The sequence below is a fragment of the Pseudophryne corroboree genome, chromosome 5 (assembly GCF_028390025.1).
Source record: "Pseudophryne corroboree isolate aPseCor3 chromosome 5, aPseCor3.hap2, whole genome shotgun sequence".
Classification (NCBI taxonomy): domain Eukaryota; kingdom Metazoa; phylum Chordata; class Amphibia; order Anura; family Myobatrachidae; genus Pseudophryne; species Pseudophryne corroboree.
In genome coordinates this window covers 321,182,561-321,201,397 of record NC_086448.1, presented here as the reverse complement: position 1 = coordinate 321,201,397, position 18,837 = coordinate 321,182,561, and the positions used below count along the sequence as shown (strand labels likewise).

At 48.4% G+C, this 18,837-nt stretch overlaps 1 protein-coding gene across 2 annotated transcripts in view; it reads right to left on the bottom strand.

Moving 5' to 3' along the window:
• The window catches only part of ANLN (anillin, actin binding protein), a 405,458-nt gene that overhangs the window by 58,607 nt on the left and 328,014 nt on the right, over positions 1–18,837 (bottom strand). For both annotated transcript variants that reach the window (XM_063922504.1, XM_063922505.1), the window contains one exon: positions 41–153. In XM_063922504.1, the coding sequence (XP_063778574.1) occupies positions 41–153 (113 nt within the window). The remainder of the gene's footprint in view (positions 1–40; positions 154–18,837) is intronic.

The following is an 18,837-nucleotide window of genomic DNA, read 5'->3' as shown; positions in this document are numbered from 1 at the left end:
GAACAAATATATCCTGCAGTAACAGATATCTGAATATTACCTTGTCCAATAGGAATTTGTTGCTACCCACTGAAGCCAGAGTGAGCTTGTGAGATCCAACAAGAACAAAATTACTGGTACGGACAGCATTCGGACCTCCTGGACTAGCCATGGCTGTAATGAAAAAGAAAGTGAAATGTGAGCTGTTCCACAATACTACTATATGCGCTTCCAGTATTCATCACCTCCGATTTGCACTTATTTAAGGGAGGGGGTGTGTGGATATCAATCAGCCGCCATAACCAGTTTATGAGCCAATAGTTTTCACTTTTCGTGAAACGTGGTTATTGGAAAGTGTAATTGCTGTTGCCGTTATTGCACAATAATTCTCCAGAGGAATTAATGCAAATTTCTTTTCACCACCTCCTGAGCAGGTGAAAAGTTGGGGAAAATCCCCATTTTAAAAGGTAAAAATGTCGGGACTTTGTTCACACCCGTCCTTCATTACAAAATCAGCAGTATTTTTTAAGTATGTTTATTTTAGCAATAATGTCATTTTTTCAGTGAAAAGATGCAAACTGCATGAAATTGGAGTACAAGGTATGGGACAGTTATATGGGGGTGGTTTGAGTGGGAAAGGCTTGCACGTTAACTTAGCGGCTTCTCGTGGCTAATTGAATTCCCCCTTAATATTTTAAAGTTATGTATTAGACAGAATACAAAGCAAGTCAGAAATCACTAATAGCAAAACTTTTAGCTGATTGAATGTCAATATAGTCACCTGTTAAACTGTGAATGATTACTTTAAATACTAGTAATCTAATCTGTTACATAATAACTTGGCTCATTTTCATTTAAATTACTGTTTGTTTTTATATTCAAAATAATTTAGTGATCTATATGTTGCCTTGTGACTTTCCATGAAGTTCCAAACAAATGTGTGTGTGTTTATACCTTGATAGTTTAATATTATGGTGTTTTTTCACATCAGCTTATCATCCCTATAAAAATTATGCATTTGTATACTGGATCCACTGGTATTAGATTTTTTACTGCTAGAGGTCTATGAGAGGATTAAATAAGGATATCTGCTCATGTACAAGTGGTGTCACATTTCTGACATTAAATTCATGACGTATAAATGTGCAATCTGGACTTGAACCTTAGATATGTTAGGGACCCACAAAGTGAAGTCACCTGGTCCAGTTTGGTACCTGGCCTCTTCTCTACAAAAGGTCCTATAACTACTCTGACAAACAAATTTTGCCATCACACACTCATATAACCACACACAAACACACACACACCTCAATCCAAGATACGGCACACAACCTTGGGCATTCTAAACCCCAGGTGTGGCAGTCCAAGCAAACTTGTTATTTGCAAAAAAAAAAAAAAAAAAAAAAAAAAAAATTTTTTCCTTACCGGTAAATCTATTTCTCGTAGTCCGTAGTGGATGCTGGGGACTCCGTAAGGACCATGGTGATAGACGGGCTCCGCAGGAGACATGGGCACTTTAAGAAAGAATTTAGGTTCTGGTGTGCACTGGCTCCTCCCTCTATGCCCCTCCTCCAGACCTCAGTTAGAGAAACTGTGCCCAGAAGAGCTGACAGTACAAGGAAAGGATTTTGGTAATCCAGGGCAAGATTCATACCAGCCACACCAATCACACCGTATAACATGTGACAACAACCAGTTAACAGTATGACAAATAACAGAGCATCAGGTCCAACCCTGATGCAACCATAACTTAACCCTTATTGAAGCAATAACTATATACAAGTATTGCAGAAGTCGTCCGCACTTGGGACGGGCGCCCAGCATCCACTACGGACTACGAGAAATAGATTTACCGGTAAGTAAAATCTTATTTTCTCTAACGTCCTAGTGGATGCTGGGGACTCCGTAAGGACCATGGGGATTATACCAAAGCTCCCAAACGGGCAGGAGAGTGCGGATGACTCTGCAGCACCGATTGAGCAAGCACAAGGTCCTCCTCAGCCAGGGTATCAAACTTGTAGAGCTTTGCAAAAGTGTTTGAACCTGACCAAGTAGCCGCTCGGCAAAGCTGTAATGCCGAGACCCCTCGGGCAGCCGCCCAAGAAGAGCCCACCTTCCTAGTGGAATGGGCCTTAACTGATTTTGGCAGCGGCAATCCAGCCGCAGAATGAGCCTGCTGAATCGTGTTACAGATCCAGCGAGCAATAGTTTACTTTGAAGCAGGAGCACCAAGCTTGTTGGAAGCATACAGGATAAACAAAGACTCTGTTTTCCTGACCCTAGCCGTTCTGGCTACATAAACCTTCAAAGCCCTGACCACATCAAGTAACTCGGAATCCTCCACGTCAGTAGTAGCCACAGGCACCACAATAGGTTGGTTTATATGAAAGGATGAAACCACTTTCGGTAGAAATTGTGGACGAGTCCGCAATTCTGCTCTATCCGCATGGAAAACCAGATAGGGGCTTTTATGTGACAAAGCCGCCAACTTTGACACACGCCTAGCCGAAGCCAAGGCTAATAGCATGACTACCTTCCACGTGAGATATTTCAACTCCACTGTTTTGAGTGGTTCAAACCAGTGGGATTTCAGGAAACTCAACACCACGTTAAGATCCCAAGGTGCCACTAGAGGCACAAAAGGGGGCTGAATATGCAGCACTCCCTTTACAAACGTCTGAAATTCAGGTAGAGAAGCCAACCCTTTTTGAAAGAAAATGGATAGGGACGAAATCTGGACCTTAATGGAACCCAATTTTAGGCCCAAATTCACTCCGGACTGTAGGAAGTGAAGGAAACGGCCCAGCTGGAATTCCTCCGTAGGAGCATTCCTGGCCTCACACCAAGCAACATATTTCCGCCATATACGGTGATAATGTTGAGCTGTCACGTCCTTCCTAGCCTTTATCAGCGTAGGAATGACCTCATCCGGAATGCCTTTCTCTGCTAGGATCCGGCGTTCAACCGCCATGCCGTCAAACGCAGCCGCGGTAAGTCTTGGAACAGACAGGGCCCCTGTTGCAACAAGTCCTGTCTTAGAGGAAGAGGCCACGGGTCCTCTGTGAGCATTTCTTGCAGATCTGGATACCAAGTCCTTCGTGGCCAATCTGGAACAATGAGTATTGTTCTCACTCCTCTTTTTCTTATTATCCTCAGCACCTTGGGTATGAGAGGAAGAGGAGGAAATACATAGACCGACCGGAACACCCACAGTGTCACCAGGGCGTGTACAGCTATCGCCTGAGGGTCTCTTGACCTGGCGCAATACCGCTGTAGCTTTTTTGTTGAGGCGGGATGCCATCATGTCCACCTGTGGCAGTTCCCACCGACTTGTAATCTGTGCGAAGACTTCCTGATGAAGTCCCCACTCTCCCGGGTGGGGGTCGTGTCTGCTGAGGAAGTCTGCTTCCCAGTTGTCCACTCCCGGGATGAACACTGCTGACCGTGAGCTTACGTGATTCTCCGCCCAGCGAAGAATCTTGGTGGCTTCCGCCATCGCCACTCTGCTCCTTGTGCCGCCTTGGCGGTTTACATGAGCCACTGCGGTGATGTCTGACTGAATCAGAACCGGTTGGCCGCGAAGCAGGGTCTCCGCTTGACGTAGGGCGTTGTATATGGCCCTTAGTTCCAGAATGTTGATGTGAAGGCAAGTCTCTTGACTTGACCATAGACCTTGGAAATTTCTTCCCTGTGTGACTGCACCCCAACCTCGGAGGCTTGCGTCCGTGGTCACCAGGACCCAGTCCTGAATGCCGAATCTGCGGCCCTCGAGAAGGAGAGCGCTCTGTAGCCACCACAGGAGTGACACCCTGGCCCTGGGGGATAGGGTGATTAACCGATGCATCTGAAGATGTGATCCGGACCACTTGTCCAGTAAGTCCCATTGAAAGGTCCTCGCATGGAACCTGCCGAAGGGAATCGCCTCGTATGATGCCACCATCTTTCCCAGGACACGAGTGCAGTGATGTACTGACACCTGTTTTGGTTTTAATAGGTTCCTGACCAGTGTCATGAGTTCCTGAGCTTACTCCATCGGGAGATAAACCCTTTTTTGGCCTGTGTCAAGAATCATGCCCAGGAAAGGCAGACGAATCGTAGGAACCAACTGCGACTTTGGAATATTTAGAATCCAGCCGTGTTGCCGTAACACTTCCAGAGAAAGTGCTACGCTGATCAGCAACTGCTCTCTCGATCTCGCTTTTATGAGGAGATCGTCCAAGTATGGGATAATTGTGACTCCTTGCTTTCGCAGGAGTACCATCATTTCCGCCATTACCTTGGTAAATATTCTCGGTGCCGTGGAGAGACCAAACGGCAACGTCTGAAATTGGTAATGACAATCTTGTACCACAAATCTGAGGTACGCCTGATGAGGTGGATAAATGGGGACATGAAGGTATGCATCCTTTATGTGCAGAGACACCATAAAATCCCCCCCTTCCAGGCTTGCGATGACCGCTCTCAGCGATTCCATCTTGAACTTGAACCTTTTCAGGTATATGTTCAGGAATTTTAAATTCAATATGGGTCTGACCGAACCGTCCGGTTTCGGGACTACAAACATGGTCGAATAATAACCCCTTCCTTGTTGAAGGAGGGGAACCTTGACCACCACCTGTTGAAGATTCAATTTGTGAATTGCAGTTAACACTATTTCCCTCTCGTGGGGGGAAGCTGGCAGGGCCGATTTGAGGTATCGGTGAGGGGGCATCTCCTCGAATTCCAGCTTGTATCCCCGAGACACAATCTCTATTGCCCAGGGATCCAACTGGGAGTGAACCCACTTGTGGCTGAAATTTCGAAGACACGCCCCCACTGGGTCTAGCTCCGCTTGAGGAGCCCCAGCGTCATGCGGTGGATTTTGTAGAGGCCGGGGAGGACTTCTGTTCCTGGGAACTAGCTGTGTTGTGCAGCTTCTTTCCTCTGCCCCTGCCTCTTGCAAGAAATGACGCACCTCGGACTTTCTTGTTTTTCTGTGATCGAAAGGACTGCATTTGATAATACGGTGCTCTTAGGCTGTGAGGAAACATATGGCAAAAATTTGACTTTCCAGCAGTAGCTGTGGAGACCAGGTCCGAGAGACCCTCCCCAAAAAATTCCTCACCCTTGTAAGGTAAAATCTCCATATGCCTTTTTGAGTCGGCATCACCTGTCCATTGCCGAGTCCACAGGACCCTTCTGGCAGAAATTGACATAGCATTTATTCTAGAACCCAGTAGACTAATGTTTCTTTGAGCATCTATCATATATAGGACAGCGTCTTTAATATGCCCCAAGGTCAACAATTTAGTATCCTTGTCTAAGGTATCAATTTCCTCAGACACGGTATCCATCCATGCCGCTACAGCACTACACACCCAGGCCGACGCGATCGCCGGCCTCAGTAAGGTACCTGAATGTGTACAAATGGACTTCAGGGTAACCTCCTGTTTGCGATCCGCAGCATCTTTGAGGGTAGCCGTATCCTGTGACGGCAGGGCTACCTTCTTGGATAAGCGTGTTAAAGCTTTGCCCACCTCAGGGAAGGATTCTCAGCGTAACCTGTCCGTTGGCAGGAAAGGACACGCCATAAGAATCCTTTTGGAAATCTGCAGTTTTTTATCTGGAGATTCCCAAGCCTTTTCACATAACTCATTTAGCTCGTGTGAGGGGGGAAAGGTTACCTCCGGCTTCTTTTCCCCATACATATGTCAGGGACTGGGATTTCCTCTGATGTGCAACACATCCTTAACAGATGGATTTAGCCAATTTTGGCTGTAACTTTGCATCATCGTAATCGACACTGGAGTCAGAATCCATGTCGGTATCTGTGTCAACAATTTGGGATAGTGGGCGCTTCTGAGACCCTGACAGCCTCTGCGACATAGGATCAGGCACGGGTTGGGACCCTGACTGTCCTGAGGATTCAGCTTTTTCTAACCTTTTATGCAAGGAATTAACATTATCATTTAAAACCTTCCACATATCCATCCAATCAGGTGTCGGCGCCGTCGGCGGAGACACCACATTCACTTGCTCCCGCTCTGCTTCCACATAGCCTTCCTCATGACATGTCGACACAAGCGTACCGACACACACACACACACAGGGAATGCCCTTTTTGAAGACAGTTCCCCCACAAGGCCCTTAGGAGAGACAGAGAGAGAGTATGCCAGCACACACCCCAGCTATATAAACCCAGGAATAACACAGTAACTTAATGTTAACCCAGTAGCTGCTGTTTATATATTGTTTTTTGCGCCTAATTATGTGCCCCCCCCTCTCTTTTTACCCTCTTCTACCGTGTATCTGCAGGGGAGAGCCTGGGGAGCTTCCTTTCAGCGGAGCTGTGGAGAAAAAATGGCGCTGGTGAGTGCAGTGGAAGAAGCTCCGCCCCCTCGGCGGCGGGCTTCTGTCCCACTTAAATATGCAATTTTTGGCGGGGGCTCATACATATATACAGTGCCCAGCTGTATATATGTTTAACTTTTGCCAAAAGAGGTCCCAAATGCTGCCCAGGCCCCCCCCCCCCCCCCCCCCCTGCGCCCTAACAGTGACAGCAGTATGTGAGGTGTGTGGGAGCAATGGCGCACAGCTGCAGTGCTGTGCGTCACCTCAGTGAAGAACGGAGTCTTCTGCCGCCTGTGAAGTCTTCTTTGCTTCTCATACTCACCCGGCTTCTGTCTTCCGGCTCTGCGAGGGGGACGGCGGCGCGGCTCTGGGATCGGACGGCGAGGGTGAGATCCTGCGTACGATCCCTCTGGAGCTAATGGTGTCCAGTAGCCTAAGAAGCAGGACCTAGCTTCAGAGAGTAGGGCTGCTTCTCTACCCTCAGTCCCATGATGCAGGGAGTCTGTTGCCAGCAGAGCTCCCTGAAAATAAAAAACCTAACAAAATACTTTCTCTCAGCAAACTCAGGAGAGCTCACTGAAAAGCACCCAGCTCGTCTGGGCACAGTAAAAAAAATGAGGCCTGGAGGAGGGGTATAGAGGGAGGAGCCAGTGCACACCAGAACCTAAATTCTTTCTTAAAGTGCCCATGTCTCCTGCGGAGCCCATCTATACCCATGGTCCTTACGGAGTCCCCAGCATCCACTAGGACGTTAGAGAAATTAGTTTTATGGTAAGAACTTACCTTTGTTAAAAACTCTTTCTGCGAGGTACACTGGGCTCCACAAGGAAAGACATAGGGGTGTAGAGTAGGATCTTGATCCGAGGCACCAACAGGCTCAAAAGCTTTGACTGTTCCCAGAATGCATAGCGCCGCCTCCCTGCACAGGAGCTCAGTTTTTAGTTAACCAGCCCAATGCAGTAGTAGGAAAAGAGACGACAACAGCTAGTAGCCACATACACCACTCTCACGACAGCAGAAGTGTCAGCGGCTAATGCCATACCAACCCAAAGAAGCTAAGTGCGTCAAGGTTGGCGCCTTGTGGAGCCCAGTGTACCTCGCAGATAGAGTTTTAACAAAGGTAAGTTCTTACCATAAAACTTGTTTTCTGCTGCGGGGTTCACTGGGCTCCACAAGGAAAGACATAGGGGATGTCCTAAAGCAGTTCCTTATGGGAGGTGACGTACTGTAGCGGGCACAAGAACCCGGCGTCCAAAGGAAGCATCCTGGGAAGCGGCAGTATCGAAGGCATAGAACCTTATGAACGTGTTCACTGAGGACCACGTAGCCGCCTTGCACAATTGCTCAAGTATCGCACCACAGCGGGCCGCCCAAGAAGGTCCAACAGACCGAGTAGAATGGGCCGTAATGTGAGCAGGAGCTGATAGACCAGCCCTCACATAAGCATGTGCAATCACCATTCTAATCCATCTGGCCAAAGTTTGCTTGAGAACAGGCCTGCCCAGTTTGTGAAATCCAAACAGCACAAAGAGAGAATCAGATTTCCTAATACAAGCAGTTCTCTTCACATAGATACCACATCCAAAGACCGCTCTTTGGGAAACAGGTCAGGAGAAACACGTGCCGGAACCACAATCTCCTGGTTAAGGTGGAACGAAGAAACCACCTTAGGCAAATAACCGGGACGAGTCCTAAGAACCGCCCGGTCACGGTGAAATATCAGATATGGGGAACTACAAGACAAGGCACCCAAATCAGACTCTTCTAGCTGAGGCAATAGCCAGCAGCAACACCACCTTAAGGGAAAGCCACTTAAGATCAGCTGAACCAAGAGGTTCAACCGGAGACTCTTGTAACGCCTCCAAAACCACCCACAAGTCCCAAGGAGTCACAGGCGGGACATATGGAGGTTGGATACGCAACACACCCTGAGTGAAGGTATGCACATCAGGTAAGGTCGCAATCTTTCTCTGAAACCACACCGACAAGGCAGAAATTTGAACCTTGAGGGAGGCCAGACGCAGGCCTAAGTCCAGGCTCTGCTGAAGAAAGGCCAACAACTTGGCTATACTAAACTTGGAAGCGTCATAATTGTTAGATGCGCATCAAACAAAGTAAGAATGCCAGACCCTATAGTAAATCTGAGCAGTTTCCCGCAACATAGTTTGAATGACCGCCTCAGAAAACCCTTTAGCCCTCAAGACGGAAGCTTCAAGAGCCACGCCGTCAAAGACAGCCGGGCTAGGTCCTGGTAGACACAGGGGCCCTGAACGAGGAGGTCTGGCCATTGTGGAAGTAGAATTGGACGCTCTGACGATAGGCCCTGCAGGTCTGAGAACCAGTGCCGTCTGGGCCACGCTGGAGCTATGAGAAGCAGAATTCCTCTTTCTTGCTTGAACTTCTGAATTACCCTGGGCAGGAGCGACACCGGAGGGAACACGTACGGCAGCCGAAACCTCCACGGCACCGCCAGCGCATCCACGAATGCTGCATGAGGATCCCTTGTCCTTGCTCCGAAGACCGGAACCTTGTGATTGTGTCGAGACGCCATCAGATCTACGTCTGGAAGGCCCCACTTTTCCACTAGGAGTTGAAACACTTCTGGATGGAGGCCCCACTCTCCGGCATGTACGTCCTGACGACTGAGAAAGTCTGCTACCCAATTCAGGACTCCCGGAATGAATATTGCCGATATGGCCGGTAGATGGCGTTCCGCCCAATGTAGAATCCGTGAGACTTCCTTCATTGCCAAACGGCTTCGAGTGCCGCCTTGATGATTTATGTAAGCCACTGTGGTGGCGTTGTCCGACTGTACTTGAACAGGACGGTTCTGAATTAAATTCTGTGCCAGGTTCAACGTATTGAAGACTGCCCGCAATTCCAGAATGTTGATCGAGAGGAGAGATTCCTCCTTGGTCCACCGACCCTGAAGGGAGTGTTGCTCCAGCACCGCTCCCCAACCTCTGAGACTGGCATCTGTCGTCAACAGGACCCAGTCGGATATCCAGAAGGGACGGCCTCTGCACAATCGTTGGTCCTGGAGCCACCAGTGCAGCGACAGACGGACCTCCGGAGTCAATGAGATCATGTGAGACCTGATCCGGTGAGGCAGGCCGTCCCACTTGGCTAGAATCAGCCTCTGGAGGGGGCGAGAATGAAATTGAGCATACTCCATGTCGAATGCTGATACCATGAGGCCCAGCACATGCATCGCCGAATGTATCGACACTTGCGGACGAGAAAGGAAGCAAAGAATCCTGTCCTGAAGCTTCAGGACTTTCTCCTGAGACAAGAACAGTGTCCAATAGCGCTCCCAGGTGCACCATGCTCTGAGCAGGGACCAGGGAGGATTTCTTCCAGTTGATGAGCCACCTGTGGGCTTGTAGAAACTGGACAGTCATATCCAGATGACTTAGGAGAATTTCTGTCGAATTTGCCAGGATTAACAAGTCTTCCAAATACGGCAGTATCATGACCCCTTGACGGCGGAGTACCACCGCCATAACTTTGGTGAAGACTCGCGGAGCCGTAGTTAAACCAAAAGGTAACGCCCGAAACTGGTAATAGAGGTTGCCAATCGCAAACCTCAGGTATTGCTGATGTGACACTGCTATAGGAATATGCAGGTAAGCATCCTGTATGTTCAGGGAGACCAAGTTGTCCCCAGGTTCCAAGGCCAGAACTATAGAGCGAAGGGTTTCCATACGGAACTTGGAAACTTTCACAAACTTGTTCAATGCCTTGGAGGTTGAGAATGGGCCGGGAGGACCCATTCTGTTTCGGGACCAGAAACAGCGGAGAATAGTACCCCCGGCCCCTCTGAGCAAGAGGCACCTGTACTACGACTCCTGTATCCAGGAGGGTCTGTACCACTAATGTAGAGTGTTTGCATTTGTCTGTCTGGCAAAATCGATGAGGGGGGCGGTTTTTGAAGGCTATGGCGTAACCTCGAGTGACGACTTCCCGTACCCAGGCATCTGAAGTGGTCTTCAACCATTCCTGGGTATACCCTGGAAACCGGCCCCCCACCCTGGGATCCCCCAGGGGGAGGCCTCCCCCTCATGCGGCAGGCTTATCGGTCTTGGAAGCTGGCTGACGGGCAGCCCAGGCTCTTTTGGGCTTCAGCTTACCAGGTTTGGAAGTGCGGGCCTGCTTATGGTACGCCTGACCTTTTGCTTTACCTGTAGGACGAAAGGGGCGAAAGGACGTACCTTTAGCCTTCGACACAGAAGGAGCGGTATTAGGCAGACAGGCAGTTTTGACAGTAGCCAAGTCAGCCACTATCTTATTTAAGTCCTCCCCAAACAGAATATCTCCCTTGAAAGGGAGTACCTCCAGGGTTTTTCTGGAGTCCAGATCCACAGACCAGGATCTCAGACACCATATCCGGCGAGCCAGGACTGCTGTAGTAGAGGCCTTGGCTGCTAGGATACCGGCATCAGAAGCCGCCTCTTTAATATAGTGAGAAGCTGTGACAATATATGACAAGCATTGTCTAGCATGGTCAGAAGAGGTTTCAGCTTCTAACTCTAGGGCCCATGCTTCAATAGCCTCTGCAGCCCATGTTGCTGCAATATTAGAATGCAAGCTCTCACGAGCAGGGCTCTCTTCCCTCATGTGCTTATTCTTACTTTAATAATATTCAACTGCACCAAATCCAGCAATCTTCTGCCACCTGATACTTATTCCAGTGTCATCTGCTGATGTAGCTATATTTACCTTGTACTTGTCCTATATTGTCAACTGTAAGTTGCTGTTTTCCTGCTTGATTATTTGTTTGTGTACTCTGTAATTGGGCGCTGCAGAACCCTTGTGGCGCCATATAAATAAAGGATAATAGTAATAATAATAGTGGGCCTTTGTGAAGCACCAGTGAGGGTGTAAATCGCTTTCAGACAACCCTCCACACGTTTATCCGTAGGCTCTTTTAGAGACGTGACGGTAGTGACAGGTAGAGCTGAGGAAACCACCATCCTAGCCACGAGAGTCTACTGTAGGAGGAGTTTCCCAATTTTTAGACAGCTCTGGCGCGAGGGAATAGCGAGCCAGCATCTTCTTTTGAGGCACAAACTTCTTTCCCGGGTTTAACCACCTTCTGACGCTTGAACCTATCTGGTTTCTTAGGAGGGGCGGATGGCTCGGGATCATCCGTAATCTGTAAAAATAAGATTTACTTACCGGTAAATCTATTTCTCGTAGTCCGTAGTGGATGCTGGGGACTCCGTAAGGACCATGGGGAATCGACGGGCTCTGCAGGAGACATGGGCACTTTAAGAAAGAATTTAGATTCTGGTGTGCTCTGGCTCCTCCCTTTATGTCCCTCCTCCAGACCTCAGTTAGAGAAACTGTGCCCGGAAGAGCTGACAGTACAAGGAAAGGATTTTGGGAATCCAGGGTAAGACTCATACCAGCCACACCGTATAACTTGTGATAACTTTACCCAGTTAACAGTATGAACAATCACAGAGCATCAGATAAACTCTGATGCAACTATAACATAACCCTTATTTAAGCAATAACTATATACAAGCATTGCAGAAGAAGTCCGCACTTGGGACGGGCGCCCAGCATCCACTACGGACTACGAGAAATAGATTTACCGGTAAGTAAAATCTTATTTTCTCTAACGTCCTAGTAGATGCTGGGGACTCCGTAAGGACCATGGGGATTATACCAAAGCTCCCAAACGGGCGGGAGAGTGCGGATGACTCTGCAGCACCGAATGAGCAAACACAAGGTCCTCCTCAGCCAGGGTATCAAACACGTAGAACTTTGCAAAGGTGTTTGAACCTGACCAAGTAGCCGCTCGGCAAAGCTGTAATGCAGAGACCCCTCGGGCAGCCGCCCAAGAAGAGCCCATCTTCCTTGTGGAATGGGCCTTAACTGATTTAGGCAGCGGCAACCCAGCCGCAGAATGAGCCTGCTGAATCGTGTTACAGATCCAGCGAGCAATATGTTTGCTTTGAAGCAGGCGCGCCAAGCTTGTTGGAAGCATACAGGATAAACAAAGATTCTGTTTTCCTGACCTTAGCCGTTCTGGCTACATAAACCTTCAAAGCCCCGACCACATCCAGTGACTCGGAATCCTCCACGTCAGTAGTAGCCACAGGCACCACAATAGGTTGTTTTATATGAAAGGATGAAACCACTTTCGGCAGAAATTGTGGGCGGGTCCGCAATTCTGCTCTATCCGCATGGAAAACCAGATAAGGGCTTTTATGTGACAAAGCCGCCAATTCTGACACACGCCTAGCCGAAGCCAAGGCTAATAGCATGACCACCTTCCACGTGAGATATTTCAACTCCACCGTTTTGAGTGGTTCAAACCAGTGTGATTTCAGGAAACTCAACACCACGTTAAGATCCCAAGGTGCCACTGGAGGCACAAAAGGGGGCTAATATGCAGCACTCCCTTTACAAACGTCTGAACTTCAGGCAGAGAAGCCAGTTCTTTTTTAAAGAAAACGGATAAGGCTGAAATGTGAACCTTAATGGAACCCAATTTTAGGCCCAAAGTCACTCCCGACTGTAGGAAGTGAAGGAAACGGCCCAGCTGGAATTCCTCCGTAGGGGCATTCCTGGCCTCACACCAAGCCACATATTTTCGCCATATACGGTGATAATGTTGAGCCGTCACATCCTTCCTAGCCTTTATCAGCGTAGGAATGACCTCCTCCGGAATGCCTTTTTCTGCTAGAATCCGACATTCAACCGCCATGCCGTCAAACGCAGCTGCGGTAAGTCTTGGAGCAGACAGGGCCCCTGTTGCACAAGTCCTGTCTTAGAGGAAGAGGCCACGGGTCCTCTGTGAGCATTTCTTGCAGATCTGGATACCAAGTCCTTCTTGGCCAATCCGGAACAATGAGTATTGTTCTCACTCCTCTTTTCCTTATGATTCTGAGCACCTTGGGTATGAGAGGCAGAGGAGGAAATACATAGACCGACCGGAACACCCACGGTGTCACCAGTGCGTCCACAGCTATCGCCTGAGGGTCTCTAGACCTGGCGCAATATCTCTGCAGCTTTTTGTTGAGGCGGGATGCCATCATGTCCACCTGTGGCAGTTCCCACCGACTTGCAATCTGCGTGAAGACTTCTTGATGAAGTCCCCACTCTCCCGGGTGGAGGTCGTGCCTGCTGAGGAAGTCTGCTTCCCAGTTGTCCACTCCCGGAATGAACACTGCTGACAGTGCGCTTACGTGATTCTCTGCCCAGCGAAGAATTCTGGTGGCTTCTACCATCGCCACCTTGCTCCTTGTGCCGCCTTGGCGGTTTACATGAGCCACTGCGATGATGTTGTCTGACTGAATCAGAACCGGTTGGTCGCGAAGCAGGGACTCCGCTTGACGTAGGGCGTTGTATATGGCCCTTAGTTCCAGAATGTTGATGTGAAGGCAAGTCTCCTGACTTGACCACAGCCCTTGGAAATTTCTTCCCTGTGTGACTGCCCCCCACCCTCGGAGGCTTGCATCTGTGGTCACCAGGATCCAGTCCTGAATGCCGAATCTGCGACCTTCGAGAAGGTGAGCACTCTGCAGCCACCACAGGAGAGACACCCTGGCCCTGGGGGATATGGTGATTAACCGATGCATCTGAAGATGTGATCCGGACCACTTGTCCAGTAAGTCCCATTGGAAGGTCCTCGCATGGAACCTGCCGAAGGGAATGGACTCGTATGATGCTACCAATCCTTCCCAGGACGAGTGCAGTGATGCACTGACACCTGTTTTGGTTTTAATAGATTCCTGACCAGTGTCATGAGCTCCTGAGCTCTCTCTATCGGGAGATAAACCCTTTTCTGGTCTGTGTCTAGGATCATGCCTAGGAGAGGCAGATGAGCTGTAGGAACCAACTGCGACTTTGGAATATATAGAATCCAGCCGTGTTGCCGTTACACTTCCAGAGAAAGTGATACGCTGTTCAGCAACTGCTCTCTTGATCTCGCTTTTATGAGGAGATCGTCCAAGTACGTGATAATAGTGACACCTTGCATCCGCAGGAGCACCATCATTTCCGCCATTACCTTGGTGAATATTCTCGGGGCCGTGGAGAGACCAAACGGCAACGTCTGAAATTGGTAATGACAATATCGTACCGCAATTCTGAGGTACGCCTGATGAGGTGGATAAATGGGGACATGAAGGTATGCATCCTTTATGTCCAGAGTCACCATAAAATCTCCCCCTTTCAGGCTTGCAATGACCGCTCTTAGCGATTCCATCTTGAACATGAACCTTTTCAGGTATATGTTCAGGGATTTTAACTTCAATATGGGTCTGACCGAAGCGTCTGGTTTCGGGACTACAACATGGTCGAATAATGGGGCATCTCCTCAAAGTGCAGCTTGTATCCCTGAGACACAATATCTATTGCCCAGGGATCTAATAGGGAGTGAACCCACTTGTGGCTGAACTTACGAAGGCGTGCCCCCACCGGGCCTAGCTCCGCCTGTGGAGCCCCAGCGACATGCGGTGGATTTTGTAGAGGCCGGGGAGGACTTCTGTTCCTGGGAACTAGCTGTGTTGTGCAGCTTCTTTCCTGGGAACTAGCTGTGTTGTGCAGCTTCTTTCCTCTGCCCCCGCCTCTGGCAAGAAAGGACGCACCTCAGACTTTCTTGTTTCTTTGTTCGAAAGGCTGCATTTGATAATGTCGTGCTTTCCTAGGCTGTGCAGGAATATAAGGCAAAATATCAGAATTACCACCTATAGCTGTGGAGACCAGGTCCGAGAACCCTTCTCCACACAATCCTCAGCCTTCCATATGCCTCTTAAGTCGGCATCATCTGTCCATTGCATATTCTACAGGACACGTCAAGCAGAAATCGACATAGCTTTGACTCTAGGACCCAGTAGACTCATGTCTCTTTGGGCATGTTTTATATATATATATATATATATATATATATATATATATATATATATATATATATATATATATATATATATATATATATATATATCTATCTATCTCTATCTATATCTATCTATCTATCTCTTAAGACAGCATCTTTAATATATCTATATATATATCTATATATATATATATATCTATATATATATCTATATATCTATCTATATATATCTATATATCTATCTATATATATATATATATATATTACACACACACACATATATACATACTAGGGTCTCAATCTCTGCTGATAAGGTACCTGTCCACGCTGCCACAGCGCTATAAACCCATGCCGACACAATCGCCGGTCTGAGTAGTGTACCAGAATGTGCACGCTATCTGCAGGATCCCTGAGAATAGCTGTTACGTCAGGGCTACCTTTTGGGCAAACGTGACACCCTAGGGGAAGATTCCCATCGTATCCTGGCCTTAGTGGGGAAAGGATACTCCCTGAGAATTCTTTGTGGGAAACTGCAGTCTCTTATCTGGAGATTCCCGCTCTTTTTCATCATGAGGGAAATTTACCTCAGCTTTCTTCCCCTTAAACATGTGTACCCTTGTGTCAGGGACAGAGGAGTCATCAGTGATATGCAAATCATCTTTTATTACAATGATCATATATTGAATACTTTTCTGCCATTTTGGCTGTAACTTTGCATTATCGTAGTCGACACTGGAGTCAGACTCCGTGTCGATATCAGTGTCTATTATTTTGGATAGTGATCATTGATAGACTCTGAAGGTCTCTGCGACATAGGGACAAGACATGGGTAGATTCCCTGTCTGTTCTCTAATCTTTTGTGCAATAAATTCACCTTAGCACTTACACATATCCAAACAGGTGTCGGCGTTGTCGACGGAGACACCCTCTCACACACATATTTGCTTGCTCCATCTCCTCCTTAGGGGAACCTTTTACCTCAGACATGTCGACACACGTACAGACACCACACACTCAGGGAATGCTCATCTGAAGATAATTCCCCCACAAGGCCCTTTGGAGAGACAGAGAGAGAGTATGCCAGCACACACCCCAGCGCTATTAACCCAGGAATAACACAGTAACTTAATGTTAACCCAGTAGCTGCTGTTTATATTGATTTTTGCGCCTAATTATGTGCCCCCCCCCCCCCTCTTTTTACCCTCTTCTACCGTGTAACTGCAGGGTAGAGGCTGGGGAGCTTCCTCTCTGCGGTGCTGTGGAGAAAAAACATGGCGCTGGTGAGTGCTGAGGAAGAAGCCCCGCCCCCTCGACGGCGGGCTTCTGTCCCGCTTTCATGTACAATTTCTGGCGGGGGCTCATACATATATACAGTGTCCAACTGTATATATGCAAACTTTTGCCAAAGAGGTCTCTAATTGCTGCCCAGGGCGCCCCCCCCTGCGCCCTTACAGTGACCGGAGTATGTGGGTGTAGTGTGGGAGCAATGGCGCACAGCTGCAGTGCTGTGCGCTACCTCAGTGAAGACTGGAGTCTTCTGCCGCCGATTTCGAAGTCTTCTTGCTTCTTTCACCCGGCTTCTGTCTTCCGGCTCTGCGAGGGGGACGGCGGCGCGGCTCCGGGATTGGACGACGAGGGTGAGATCCTGTGTACGATCCCTCTGGAGCTAATGGTGTCCAGTAGCCTAAGAAGCAGGACTTATCTGCAGAGAGTAGGGCTGCTTCTCTCCCCTCAGTCCCACGATGCAGGGAGTCTGTTGCCAGCAGAGCTCCCTGAAAATAAAAAAACCTAACAAAATACTTTCTTATAGCAAGCTCAGGAGAGCTCACTAAACAGCACCCAGCTCGTCTGGGCACAGATTCAAACTGAAGTCTGGAGGAGGGACATAGAGGGAGGAGCCAGAGCACACCAGAATCTAAATTCTTTCTTAAAGTGCCCATGTCTCATGCGGAGCCCGTCTATTCCCCATGGTTCTTACGGAGTCCCCAGCATCCACTAGGACGTTAGAGAAATTAACTTAATAGCCTCGAAAAGATCAGGAACATCCACATGTGAACTACCCTCCGCATCAGCAGTATCTGTGTCAGAATCTGTGGGGTCAGTGTAAGCGCCATCTTCATCAGACGAGGTGTCAGTGACAGCAGTGGATTGTGAGGAGATAAGAGCTCGGTTAGAGGACCCCTTGGTCTAAGGCGAGCGCGGGTCAGACTTTTTAGTAGTCAAGGACTGGTTCAAATTCTCCAATTGAGCAGATAAATTGTCCGCCCAAGGCGGGTTAGCTGCGGGGACCACATATGGTTGCACCGGCATAGGAGGTCCCATAGGGGGTGTTAGTTTAGTAACTAGCGTATGTAGAAGCGTGGAGAAAGTAGCCCACGGTGGGTCATTATGTACCCCCGTAGCCACAGTCCCACTGGGGGGCAAGGAGCCCCCAGAACCAGAGCCCACAGCTGCTATGGTCTCCTCATAGGGGTCTGTGGCTTCAGCAACACCGGCAGTGTGTTCAGCCCCAGAACCGTTACCTTCAGAAGCAGACATGATATAACTTGCAGTATCAGGTAACACAGTACAATTGGCAGCAGCACAATACCTCTTACCCAAACCCCTGTGCAGTGTAGTCAGCACAAGCAGAGATACAGGAGAGATATGGTGACTAAAATCAAAGAGAAAAATACTTATTAGAGTATATCTTGTGAAAATCCTATATAATTATAAAACCTGACGCACCAAGCCCCCTCAGGTTATAGAATATAGGGATAGCAAGTTGAGTGAGAGACACGAATGGAAACCACTCAGCAAGCTAATGCACACACATATAGTCACAGTTATACAATGCAGAGGTTATTACTAACAATAATACTGCACTTTACCAGCTTATATAGCTATGTGGTCAATAGATATAACACTGCACAGTAAGAACTGGATGTATATCACAGGGTACTTGTACCAAAGAACCCTGACTAAATGCACTCTCTTAACTAACACTGTCTAATTGACATGTAGAATACTTAAGTGTCATGTAAAGTCACAGCGCTGACAACCAGGCGGCTTTACACAGGAGGATTTGCCCAAGCAGTCCCAGGAACAGTGAAGCTGAGAGAAATGGCGCCCAAACACTGACAGGGAGTAAAGGACGGACAGATATGCAGCTCCAGGGCGGGAACATTTGCTGGAAATGGCGCCCTGGTGCTGGGGCTCCAGGTCTAAGCCTTATCCCCATGCTGGGAAAACCACCAGGTACTATGGGCTACTAGTAAAAATAAGAATTTACTTACCGATAATTCTATTTCTCATAGTCCGTAGTGGATGCTGGGGACTCCGTAAGGACCATGGGGAATAGCGGCTCCGCAGGAGACTGGGCACAAAAGTAAAAGCTTTAGGACTACCTGGTGTGCACTGGCTCCTCCCCCCATGACCCTCCTCCAAGCCTCAGTTAAGATACTGTGCCCGGACGAGCGTACACAATAAGGAAGGATATTGAATCCCGGGTAAGACTCATACCAGCCACACCAATCACACCGTACAACCTGTGATCTGAACCCAGTTAACAGCATGATAACAGAGGAGCCTCTGAAAAGATGGCTCACAACAATAACAACCCGATTTTTGTAACAATAACTATGTACAAGTATTGCAGACAATCCGCACTTGGGATGGGCGCCCAGCATCCACTACGG